Source organism: Xenopus tropicalis, chromosome 4 (assembly GCF_000004195.4).
Source record: "Xenopus tropicalis strain Nigerian chromosome 4, UCB_Xtro_10.0, whole genome shotgun sequence".
Lineage (NCBI taxonomy): Eukaryota > Metazoa > Chordata > Amphibia > Anura > Pipidae > Xenopus > Xenopus tropicalis.
In genome coordinates, this window is record NC_030680.2 from 32,832,467 (window position 1) to 32,845,097 (window position 12,631).

At 42.0% G+C, this 12,631-nt stretch overlaps 2 protein-coding genes across 3 annotated transcripts in view; one reads left to right on the forward strand and one right to left on the reverse strand.

The window, feature by feature from the left end:
* Positions 1-6,714, forward strand: part of atg2a (autophagy related 2A) — a 51,679-nt gene extending 44,965 nt beyond the window's left edge. Inside the window, 10 exon segments of the mRNA NM_001079186.1 lie at positions 81-290; positions 1,278-1,379; positions 1,808-1,892; positions 2,085-2,211; positions 2,391-2,463; positions 2,628-2,710; positions 3,470-3,591; positions 4,805-4,959; positions 6,010-6,162; positions 6,312-6,714. Of these exon segments, the coding sequence (NP_001072654.1) occupies positions 81-290; positions 1,278-1,379; positions 1,808-1,892; positions 2,085-2,211; positions 2,391-2,463; positions 2,628-2,710; positions 3,470-3,591; positions 4,805-4,959; positions 6,010-6,162; positions 6,312-6,548 (1,347 nt within the window). The 3' untranslated portion in view covers positions 6,549-6,714.
* Positions 6,715-7,432: 718 nt separating this feature from the next.
* LOC100491113 (inositol-trisphosphate 3-kinase B) overlaps positions 7,433-12,631 on the reverse strand; it is a 31,585-nt gene continuing 26,386 nt past the window's right edge. For both annotated transcript variants that reach the window (XM_004913655.4, XM_002937513.5), the window contains exons 6-8: positions 12,265-12,366; positions 11,639-11,710; positions 7,433-8,202 (exon numbers count right to left, since the gene is read on the reverse strand). In XM_004913655.4, coding sequence (XP_004913712.1) covers positions 7,780-8,202; positions 11,639-11,710; positions 12,265-12,366 — 597 coding nt within the window. In that variant the 3' untranslated portion in view covers positions 7,433-7,779. The remainder of the gene's footprint in view (positions 8,203-11,638; positions 11,711-12,264; positions 12,367-12,631) is intronic.

A 12,631-nucleotide genomic window follows, 5' to 3' on the forward strand; every position in this document is an offset into this window, starting at 1 on the left:
TGTGAGGCCAGAAGGCTGCTTTCCATTATTATGTATTGCTTGTGTTAGCCTCACTTTGCTGTACGTTTTTTTTATATTAGGTGAGCTTCCAGCATGAGTCTTATCCAGAACCGTTGGCTGATGGAGAGGAGAAGCTGCACACAGGTGACCTTGATGAACTCCCCCTCGCACGTCAGGTTTTTATAGTGCAAGAGCTGGAGATCAGAGATCGCTTGGCTTCATCCCACATCAACAAGTTTCTGTATCTGTACACGAGTGAGAAGATGCCACGCCGGGCTCACTCCAATATGGTATGGGTGCAAAAGGAAAACAAAGGAGAACACAAGGGAAATAAATGGTGTATGGAAATAATACTCAAGAGTGGGGAGATATGAGGGGTGGGAGTTGGACAACCTGGACAGCAAAATCCATTTTAGCTCAAAATGTTTAAAAGTCAAACTATGTGGACAACAGGGAAGGTGGGGTTAAGAAATATGAACTGATTGTTAAGATAGTAGATAAGCTGGAAACAACCAGCTAGGGTCAAGGCCTAGAGAGATGGTGAAGAATTAGAAAGTAAATAAAGATATTTCTGGTAATCTATATTAGGGTTGTGTCTGTATAAAGTCAAACGTTAAAGAACAAGGAACACCAAAACTGAAAATTATTCATTTGACTTGATATAGCCTGTGGTTGGTATCAGCTTTGCTGTGTTTATCCATCTTTTATCTGTTGGATGAACAAAGCCCCAGCAGTTCCATCATGTTCAGTGGAGGTTTAGATACAGGTATGGGACCTCTCATCAAAAATACTCGGGACCTGGGGTTTTCCATATAAGGGAATTTGGATCTTAAGTCTACTAAAAAACCATTTGAACATTAATTAAAGCCAGTAGGATTGCGCAGCCTCCAACAAGAATTGATTATAGTTTCATTTCTATGAAGTTAAAGGTACTGTTATTACAGAGAAAAGGGAAATAATTGTAAAAAAATGTAAATTATTTGCTTATATGGGAGATGGCCTTCCCATAATTCAGAACTTTCTGGATAACAGGTTTCCAGACAACAGATTCCATACCTGTAATACAAAACACAGAAAAAGTATAGGTATTTTGAAATAAAAATATCGTCCAATTATTTTGTGTACACGATGAAGTAATTTCAAATGTGCATATGAAGTGAAGATTATGTGAAAATGCTTTTGCGCCATTTTTATTTTCTGGTGTTTACTGGTTCTTTAATTTTTAGTAAAAGTTGTTGTATTCTTATATTCTAACACCAATGTCTATGTCAATATAGCTCACTATTAAAGCTCTTCATGTCAGGCCTGAGGCTGGACTTGGGGGACCAGAGTGCTATCTAAGGATGTCCTTAATGCCGCTTCGTCTGAACATTGATCAGGTGAGTAATCTGTATATCCTGTCTGCATGACCACCCCATAGTATCCTACTAAATTACTAATTAAAGGACTAAAATAGGTATCAGAGTGGGCCTCCAGGATTCTTCAGAGAACATTGGAGCTCCCCATAGATCTGCTATGGTCCTTGTCCATGTTTCAAAGGACAGGTGGGAATGTTCTGATGGTCTCTGCCAGAATTACAGGAGGAGGATAGCCAATCACAGCCCTGCAGTCACACAAGCAAAGACAGGCTTCAGTTCCCTATCAGGTCAGCCTAGCTGCTGATGGTGGAACAGATAGGTGGGAGTAGTAGGGTTTTTAGACAAATTTTCAATAAATCAGCCTAAGACAAATTTTTAAAGCACATTCCTTCTGTATGTAAATGAGTATAATAAACTGCTACAATATGCCTCTTTTAATGCCTCCACAGGATGCTCTCTTCTTCCTGAAAGATTTCTTTACCAGCCTGGCATCTGGAATTCAAACAATAGTGCCCATGGAATTGGGCTCAGAGGGTGAGTATTTATGACAAAGGCAGTGAAAACGGGGCCTGTACTGGGATTCAAAATAGGCCCTGGCATTTCCAGTACACAGAGACCCAAACAGCCCAACCAGTCTATTAAAAAGTGACTGTTGATGGCATCTTACAGCAGCCTTTCCATTCAGGGCCTGCTTCATATAACGTGTTCTTTAAATATCTCCTTTAGCCTCTCGTCTGGATGGTCCTGCTAAATCCAGCTCTGATTGTGAGTTGGAACAGGAAACTTCCCAAGGATCAACTGAAGATGAAACCATGTCTCCTAGCTCATCCACTGATCAGCCTATTTACTTCAGGTACATTGCAAAGTAAAAACTGCAGTGAAAGCAAAAAGTGACAAAATACACTAAGGTTTAGTATAATCTGTCTATGTATGATGAGTTGTGATAACAAGGGGATGGACTGTGGGGTGTTACACATTGCTCCAGTATGGTTTAATCTATAGGTATAGGCTAATCCTGTTGCTTTCCCACAGGGAATTCCGTTTCACATCTGAAGTGCCAATATGGTTGGACTACCAGGGCAAGCATGTTACGACAGAGCAGGTGGTAAGTTGTGGAACAGTCTGACGCAATTTGTACAATTTCCCCTTTGTTTAACAGTAAAGCAATGTTCCCCTTGTTTAACAGTAAAGGAAAGCCCTGCCCTCTAAATTGTACATCATTCAGGAATTCAGCAACTTACAAAAAAATTTTTTTCTTTTATTTTTCAGGGCACTTTTGCTGGAATATTAATTGGGCTGGCACAACTAAATTGTTCAGAACTGAAACTGAAAAGGCTATATTGCAGACATGGGTAGGTTCACATTTTAGACAAAGCTATGAAGTACTTTATTGTGAAATGCAGTTTTGAAGAACTGTACCAATAAAGGGAGGGGTGAAGCAGGTGACATTTGATGGGGGGAGGCCAACCAACCGTGGGTGATTACACAAAATAGAGATACAGGGAAAGGTTCAGGTCAGTAAAAAAGCTCTCGAATGCCATAGCATTAAAGGAGAAGGAAAGGAAAAATGAAGTAATCTTTATCAGAAAGGTCTATGTAAATACAGCCATAAGCACGTACAGTAATGCTGCACTCTATCAAAAGAGTCCTCTATCAAAAGAAACGCAGGATTTCTTGTCAATTTTTTTGTAAACATGATGTTCCAGTGTCTGACTTCCCCTCTCCGAAACATCCTTAATTCTCCTCTCCTGCTTCCCCTCCCCCAAGAACTCCCTCCCACCTCCCTTTGGAAAGTGTGATCTCCGTTATAACTGCTAGAGCTGCAGGCAGGAAGCTACTTAAAATGGCAGCTGCTATCTTAAGCAAACGGAGAAAGCTTCTAAAGCTGTTTACTCAGGTATGGAAATGGTTTCTGCAGAATAAATATGTTGTTCTAGGTGGCACTAATGTGGCAAATCTATTGGCAGTAAAATGCCAAAATGACTCTCCTTCTCTTTTAATGCATTGTACTGATTAGTGTTCAGACCTGAACCCCCGGCAATTAAATGTTAAATTTATACTTCCTACCATTTCACTTAATGGTAACATCAACTTGCCTCCTCATATTTCAGACTGTTGGGAGCAGACAAGGTTGTATCTTATGCTCTGAATGAGTGGCTAACAGACATTCGCAAGAACCAGCTACCAGGCATTCTGGGAGGAGTAGGGCCCATGCATTCGGTGGTACAACTATGTAAGTAAATGATGTGTTGCATAGGGTGTGTAGGCTGTAAGTGTGTGAGGCAATATGCTGAGAGTTATTTTCAGTCTCTTGTGATCCCCGAGTCTATATTTCCACTACATTTTAATGCAACAAGCGAGACAGGTTATCGGATTCTCATAGGGATCAATTCAGCTCTTGTAGGCAAACACTAAAATAAATAAATGTCCGATAGAGCTCAGATGCAGGTGATATTTAATTAGCAGAAGAAAGGGCAAAGAAAATTAACATTTGTATTTTTTTTTTATTTGCAAAGGTAAGGCTGTTACCATTTATATAGTTACATCATCACACAATGTTGTTCAGATATATAGAGAAATATGTGTAGCGCTGCAGTCAGCATAGAAGGGAAGCAGGGGAAAGCATAGACTACTGTAGTACCACAGGAATACCAGGCCCAAATGGCACCCTTCTCCCCACCCCTTTTGCTCTAAACTTGCCTTCGATTGTACCACGTGAGGAGAGGAGTGCAGTTGTGCTTTCTGCACTAAATATCTGGTTAAAAAACAAAAATTGGGCAGCAGGGCCTTTAGAAAACCCTTACGGACTGTACTGAGAATAGCTAGAAATATAACATTTGAACTGGCACAAAAGAAATTCAGAAAACTCCAGATGCGGCAACACTAGCAAAACAAAAAGTGGAATTGTATTTAAAACCTAAGCTGCAGTGGGTTTCTACATCCTTAAATAATTCCAAATCTCTAGTATGTGCTCATTCACTGCCAATCCTGATTCTTTCACATATACCCATATACACACCATCCCACATAAATATATACAAACCCAAATAGATCCACACAGATTTCTCACTGTGTATAACCTATGAAAAGCAGCTAGAGCCATTTACTTCCCCACAGCAGGTGAGGCTGTAGAGAAGATTCATAAAGCTGTGGCATCACTGATCAATATGGCAGTTTGTAAAGTTCGAACCTTGTAAGATGCTCATAATGTGCACAAAATTGCATGCAATGGAGAGGGGTGTGTATGCTACAAAGACAGAAATTGGATCACTGTTCTTGGGTTTGATCACATTGTTGGTAAGGCAAACATCACCTTGAGAAGGCCTCCTTCAGAGGTACTTTTGCTACGGGATGGCAATTCTGTAGTGTAGTGTATGTATAAGCTTATTGGTCATTCTGTTACCTAAAACCAATGTCAATTACCTTCCCCCCCCCCCCCCACCCAGTCCATGGGGTGCGGGATCTCTTCTGGTTACCCATTGAGCAATATCGGAAAGATGGGCGCATCATCAGAGGACTTCAGAGAGGGGCAGCATCATTCGGCACCTCCACAGCCTCTGCTGCATTGGAACTCAGCAACCGGCTAGTGCAAGCTATACAGGTACCAGTAAACAAAGAAGAGCCGTCTGTTTAGAGTTCAGCTACTTCAGGAAATAAAAGCTGACTATCTCATAGAAAAGAGAATGTAGTGTTAAAGTCACAAGCGCTGATCAGACATGACACTACTTATATTTGTATTCGGCCACTCCTCTATTCATCTCCCAGGCTGCTATTCAGAGCTCGGAACCTTATACACCTTATAGCAGGTTAAAGGGAATGGAAATCCAAATAGAATATTTGAAATAATGAAGCAGCTTTCCAATATACGTTGAAAAGCAGGATTTCTCTTTCCTTTGTCATTCTCTGCATTGCTTGTTTTGCCTACATGTATCATGTAGGCAGGTCTTCAGAAGTCAGCTCTCCTTTAACCAAGACTCCAATTCCCATAATGCTTTGCATGTTTTTTTTTCCCACAGTTTTGTTATTATAGAATATGCAAGGCTTTGTGGGAACTGGTGTCTTGGCTGTACTACTGCTACCATATGTGAATTTATATGCACAGTTATGGGCATTTATGGGGCCCAGGCTGCCTTTAGAAATGGGTCAGAGTGGGTTGGGGGGAGGGATGCATCGCTTGTGCAGAGAGACCAGTTGTGGTTGCACTTTCTGTACTATGTGTCTCTTAGAGTTACAAGGAGCAGCTTTTTGACACTCCTGGTAACTTATGGGGCACTGCCGCCTGAGGCAAGGTTCTCATCAGCTCCCTTGTGTAGTCGCAACCAGCATTGCAGAGAATAGCAAAGATTTAGCTGAAGAGTTAGAGCTTTTAGTAGTAATTCAATTAACAAATATTTTTAATACCACAGAAATTTGGTGAGTGACGTATGTTGGAAATTAAATATCTTTTTAATATGAAGATTTTTTGGGGGGGTTACCAAGGTTTTAAAGGTTTGTACTAGGGAGTAAAGCAGCACACTCAGCATTACACAAAGTGTAAGGGGTACAAGAAATAATGCAATTAAGGTTAGCACTAGAACAGAATTTTTGAAATAGAGTCTATTGCTCCGGTGATTGTGTGTCTTTATTAAATCCTTCTATTTTTGTTGCTCAGGCCACAGCAGAAACTGTGTATGATATACTGTCTCCAACCCCACCTGTTTCACGATGCGCTCTAGATGTCAGACAGTCTCGTAAATTGCGGCGGGGCCAGCAGCCAGCGGATTTGAGAGAGGGTGTGGCCAAAGCATACGATACTGTTAGGGAGGTAAGTTAACTACCTTATAAGTCTAAACCTCAGAGAAATGGGGCTTTTGTGGGTGGTGCTGACAGGTTATAGCCCATAGATGTTCATGGTGGGCAGTAGTGACCATAATTCGTTTAAAACTGCAGCAATTGTGTTCTGCCCATTTATAGGGTGTCATTGACACAGCCCATACAATATGTGAAGTGGCTTCTCGTGGGCATGAGCAGAAGGGCCTGACGGGAGCAGTAGGCGGAGTCCTGCGCCAGATTCCTCCCACTGTAGTGAAACCCTTCATTGTAGCAACTGAGGCCACATCCAACCTGCTGGGAGGCATGAGAAACCAGATCAGACCCGATGCCCACAAGGAGGATGCTCTGAAGTGGAGAGCAGATGAAGGACAAGACTGAAGAGATTCAGTTATTTACCCTGAAGTGCCAAAGGAATGCTGATAGGTGTATAAGGATGAACAAGAGTTACCCATGAGCTATGTGTTCAACTGGCCCTGCAAACATTACTGTACGGCTTTCCCATCCCAGCTGCTAAATTCTTTCTACTAAAATTAATTTGCACAAATTTTTTCCTAGTCCTCATAGTACTCTGTGCAACTGCAACACTGTATTGCCTTTTCTTAGTCGCCAGTAGCCTAACTTCACGCCAATCCTCTTCCAAATGGCCCAATCCTGGTCACAATGGTATGGGTTTCCAGCAAAAACAAAATTGGTCCCCCTGCATCCCCTGAGGCTGAGCAATGCACTTGCAATCAGGAAAGCCTTCTCTCATCCTACAGGATGTCACACTTGGATCTTGCAATGGATTAAACAAAGCACAGGAACTGTCCATTTAAGGGACTTGGAGCACATCTATAAACACTCAGAGCCTGCCGCCTTCTCCCACTACAGTGTGCAATTTTTATATCCTTCCCTATCTCTCATCAAAAGCTTTTGTCCTCTTTGGAGGCCAAATATGTATAAATATATATATATATAAATACAGACTGTAAAGGAATTCCAGTGTGGCATGCATGTGAGGCTGGCACTGTCCTTGCCAGAGTGTATAAGAATGCTGACTGTGTGATGTTAAGACTCATAATTAATAATTTTGTATTCAACAGAACGTGGATTATTTAAACTGTGTCAAAATCTGTTTCCTCACACATAATGGTATAGTGTACATACTGTGGCATTGTGTCAGCTATCCTTGCTGTACCGTGACCGACATGGGGCACTGTGGGATCCTGTCTCGCTGTGAGAGTAGCTATCACTTCATGGCTCACAAAGAAAACACTCGGGCCTTCTGCATACTTGTGTTTTTCATTCAAGAGCTGTCGTTCTGTCTGCGCACACACAAAAGGGGACGCAAGAGCACTTGCACTGAACTCACACCAAGGATTCTAACTGCTGTACACAAGCACAAATGTCTGATTTCATATGAAAGCTATCCGAGCAACTGCTTTTGCATATAAAACACAAGTATTCACGAGGCCGCAGCCTGTTTCTTGCTGTTGACTCCATCAGAATGAAGATCAGCACTCTCGCTATGCTGAGATGAGTTGAAGAGTCTCAGTGTGGTAACAGCTGCCAAAAGGGTGCCAGATCTGTGCCTTTCATCCAAGTTATCCCAGAGCATTTCTCCTGACCGTCACAGGTCCCTGCTTCTCTCCTGCAGTGATACATTCTGTCCTCTTTCACTAAATGTGGCTCCTAACTCCTCTCTCCTTATAATCTCATTGCCCTTGTGTAGCGCTGTTTGGTTCTCCTGGTCTCCGCCTGCTGGGATCTCATGCCTGTCCCATTTTAGTTTCTCCCCTTTCTCTTCTGAGGTTTCTACTGTTTTGCCCAGGATCTCCATCATGTCGTTCATGCCAGCTATGGTGTCCCGGATGGTGTCTGTAAGGTTTCTCAGACCTAACAGGTATCCATCCTCGTGGTTTCCATGCTCCCAGGCTACATCATGGCGCAGAGTAAGGTGCGTAGGTGCTGGGGACGTCTTCCCGAAATCAATCATCCACACGCTCGAGAATCCACGGCGATCATGAACAAACAGGAGGGAACTTCCAATCACCTGAGTCAGAAGAAACTTGTTATCTCATCTATCTATAAATATCAGCTGTCTTAGTACAGGTATGAGATATTTGATCCAGAATGCTTGGGATCTGATCATGGGGATGCCCTACTGTAATTTGGGGTGCCATGCTTTATTGCTACTGAATTCATGTGCACTTAGCATGTATGCTACGTTAGTAACCATTAAATTAACTTTTAGTATGTTATAGAATGAGCTATTCTTGGCAACATTTTAATTGGCTTAAATTTTTTTTAGTTTTTGAATTATTTGCCTTTTACTTCTGACACTTTCCAGATCTCAAATGGGTGTCACTGACCCTGGCAGCCAAAAAAACTATTGCTCTTTGATGCTACAATGTCATTGTTATTGTAACTTTTTATTGCTTATCTTTCTATTCAGACCACTCCTATTCATATTCTAGTTTTTCATTCAAACCACTGCCTGGTTGTTTGGGTAAATTGGACCCTAGCAACCATATAGCAGCTCAAATTCCAAACTGGAGAGTAGCTGAATATAAAGCTAAATAATTACAACAACACAAATTGTTAGAAACTGTTTTATAATAGCACTCTTTACAACATACTAAAAGCTTATTTAAAGGTGGACAACCTCTTTAACATCAAACTCAAGATACTGCCAATTTCCATAGTGTCCTGTTTTCTATTTGAGATGGGAATGAGCAATGCTATATTTGTTTTTTCTAGATAATGGATTCACTGATTATAGGTCCCATTCCTGTATGTATTGCAAGCTGCATGCAATCAGAACAAAGTACTGAGATATTTATTGAAACAAGTATCACTGGTTAGCCTGCCAGCTTGGTTCATAGCCTCTTTGAAATCTTTCAATACCTGCCACACTGGTTGTCCAGAGGTTAATAGTAAGGTTGCAACATCCCCTTAATCACTTAGAATTCCTTCTCCTCCTGTAACCCACTCTGCCCCCTCCCTCAGGAATTTGCTTTGACTTCTGGCTTGTGGGCATGCTCAGTTGTTCTAAGCTCAGATTACATGCCCCCAGTCTAGCAGCCAGTAAAGAGATGGCATTGCTGGTTCCCATAGAAACTCAGCTCTAGCTGTCTGCTTCAATTTTTTTCTCCCAACCAACTCTCCTGAGCACAGCTTAAACAAAGCAGAACATTTATCAAAGACAGTTGTGCCTGTGTGAGCCTGTATTCTGGATGAAATGTATGCTGAATAAGGGTTTGTGTGTGTGTATGCTGTTTGCAGATTTAATTGTATCTGATTATGTATCAGAGGAAAAATGGCCACAGCTGCTATTTGCTTTAGGAAAATGTGATGGTGCTGGCAAGCAGAGGGGATATATGCAGGACAAATGATGCCATTTGGGTGGGGGCGACGTGCCCAACTGATATACATTGTAGGCAAATGTAGGCTTTACATGTCCTTTAAAGGAAGTCTATCGTTACCTTGAAATAGGTTGGTCTATTTGTTTAGAAGCATGAAACCAACTGCCACAGCCTTCCAAGTGTAACATGTGTTTGCCCTGTGCATCTGCTTTGGCAAACATAATTCTGGCATATGCCAGCGCATTCTTGCCCAGAGCACAGCTAACACCTGCGGGCATAGACTGGGTGATGGGGCGCATAGTTGTACTTTAGCTGTATTGAGCTTTATGGCTGCCAATGGGCGGGGTAACTTTCTGTTTCTGCACAGGCAGTTTTAAAAATAAAGGCAAATTTCAAGAATACTCTCTATTCACAATCATAAAGGGTCTCATTTATGGACATTGCCCACAGCTAAAACCAGCAATATGCCAGAACATGAGCTGCCATGCCGACTTACACAGTGGAAACAAGCCCCAAATCCTATTACCACCCCAAACAAACCAAATACTTTTCATGCAGCTATGAGTAAATATCCCCAAACTGAGTGCCATGTTTTCTTGGCAGAGTGCATGCCACAGAAATGCTAACTGGTGGGAATGCGGCTCCGTTCTCTGGAAAGGCAGCACAGGAATGTTAAATTGACACTTAAAAGGGAGATTGCATAAGCAACGGAGCTGTGAATATTTATGGTTCTGTTGGGGCTTTGTGACACACACCAGTCATTGCCAGTTAGTGGTAAAATATTTGCATGTGGGCTCTGGTAATAAGGTACTATGAGCATTAATTAAACATTACCTGATTTCTCTGTCCACACTACTCAGTGTGCCTAAATGCTGTACATTATGATTTGAGATTCTATAAGAGCCTAAGGCAACCATAGCCCTTCTGTGCCCCCAAAGATGCCCCAGAAGCCCCCCATCTTCTATTCTGCTGATTCCCTGCACATGCTCTGTGCTGCTGTCACTTACTGAGCTTAGGGATTAACTAACAATATACTGTATATACAGAATATAAATGTCACAATACAAGGCTGACTAGTAATTCATTCAGATTCTCATTAGATGGCAGCTCCGAAACCAGTTAGTATGAATTAGAATTCAATAATCAGCCTTATGTGATATGTGATTTCTGCTTAAGGATTAGCAACAACCCCTAAGCTTAGCTTCCCAACAGCTGCCCAGAGCATGTGCAGTGTCACTGACACTCCTAACAGGATCCAAGATGGTTATCCCCATGTACACAACTCTGAAGGCCTTGATCATTACTGCTATAGAGATTCTTTAGGTTGGTGCAGTAAGTTCAGTATATAGATTATAGCATTTCAACACATTTGTTTTTAGGATTTAGTACTTTTTTAAAGCTATGTATATCTCCTTTATAGCAAGTATGTAATGGAGTTTCACGTTCAACCTCCAGGGGTTCTGAGCATGTACAAGCACTTTGCCCTAGGTGATAAGGGGTGCTGTATGGCTGATCAGGACAATCGGGAAGAGATTTAAATAAAAGACTAATAGTTCTGTATTGGTCAATAATCTGGACCTATACAAACTGCAGCAACCAATAAACACATCTCATTTACTGATGCTATGGGTGGGACGTGCAGATTGCAACTCTTCACAGGCACAAGGCAGCCATGAAGCCAATGCTTTGCACCCCTGATTGCTCTGATTCTACATCTGAGTGATGTGAAAGTTGTGGGGATGGTTTTTGGGGACATTTAAGGCCACATGTCCTCTTTGGATGGAGGATGTAGCTTTCTGTGCCCTGTTTTAGGAATGCAATGAGCTATGCCAGAGGACACATGAAGCAGGCCAGAGAACAAACTATCATGGAGCTATGGGTGACCTGTGATGTTGCCCCACTGCAAGGAACTGTGTGCAGAAATTCTAATTATTTCCATTAAATGGCCATTGTGCCCTTAATCATGTCAACCTGACTTGGTTCTTCTCGCCTATCCCTAAGGTTACAGCTTAGTTCAATGAAAACACCATAATCTTGCTGCTAAAGTCTGGAATTGAATTGGGACAAAAAGGTTTTCTCGTTAAATCTGTGCATGATAATCTCCACACTCGGCTTTAAACTGACCTCATGCGTGCGGAAGAATGCGGATTCCTGAAGCACCTTCTCCATGTTCTCTAAACGGCGCACATACGCCTCCTGAAATAGCAAAATGTTCATTTTAGTGATTTCCCAGAAGTGGCCACCAGGTGGTACTGACACGCAGGCAAGGAATGCAGGAGGTGCAGGGAACACAAAAAGGAAATAACAGCCAAAAATGGTATTTTGACCCTAGTGCTTCAGATTAGAAGTATCTGATTAGTATCACCCCTTCATTATGTTTCCTTGCACAGACTTGACAGATATATTCAATTGCAAAAGTCGACACTCCCCTCTTGTAACAGATGAGACAAGTCTGGTTACATTCCCGAGATTCTAGCTGCAGAAATGTGTGAGAGTGGGTCACTACCCAAATGAGAGGCTGTTGGTTAGGGCTTCAGGGCAGAGTGAGCGATTAAGTGAGTATGTCTTCCTGGCCAGTCATACAGGGGGAGTGGGAGTGTGGGCAGAGTATGAGAGTTCAGTAGGTAGGGGGGTGCATTACATTAACATTTATTTATAAAGCGCCAACATATTCCGCAGTGCTGTACAATAAGTGCATTATAGGTTTGGTTAGAACAGAAATACATGTACAGCTGCAACTCATCACTCACAAGGATGTTCTTCTGTCCCTTTGTAAAGGTCACAAATGTCTCCATGATTTTCTCTCTGCTCTTCATTTGTTTAAAGTCCTTATGCACTGGTCCACCTTCAATCTGTCAATCACAAGGCAAGAGTTTTAATGACCCCCACCCCACTTTGGCACAAAACTAAGCCAGCAACTGATTTGCAATCTTAAAAGCCACGGCCACATAGTTGAGTCCTATCTAATGTGGCTTGCTCCCATAAGGTATCAACTACTCAGACAAGGTAGGCCAATGGTCAGTCAGCATATGAGCCCCCTTAATGTCACCCTGTATGCTAGCACGGTTGAGTGAGAACACAATTATTGATTGCAGGCTAATGTCTTGCACAGGTGAG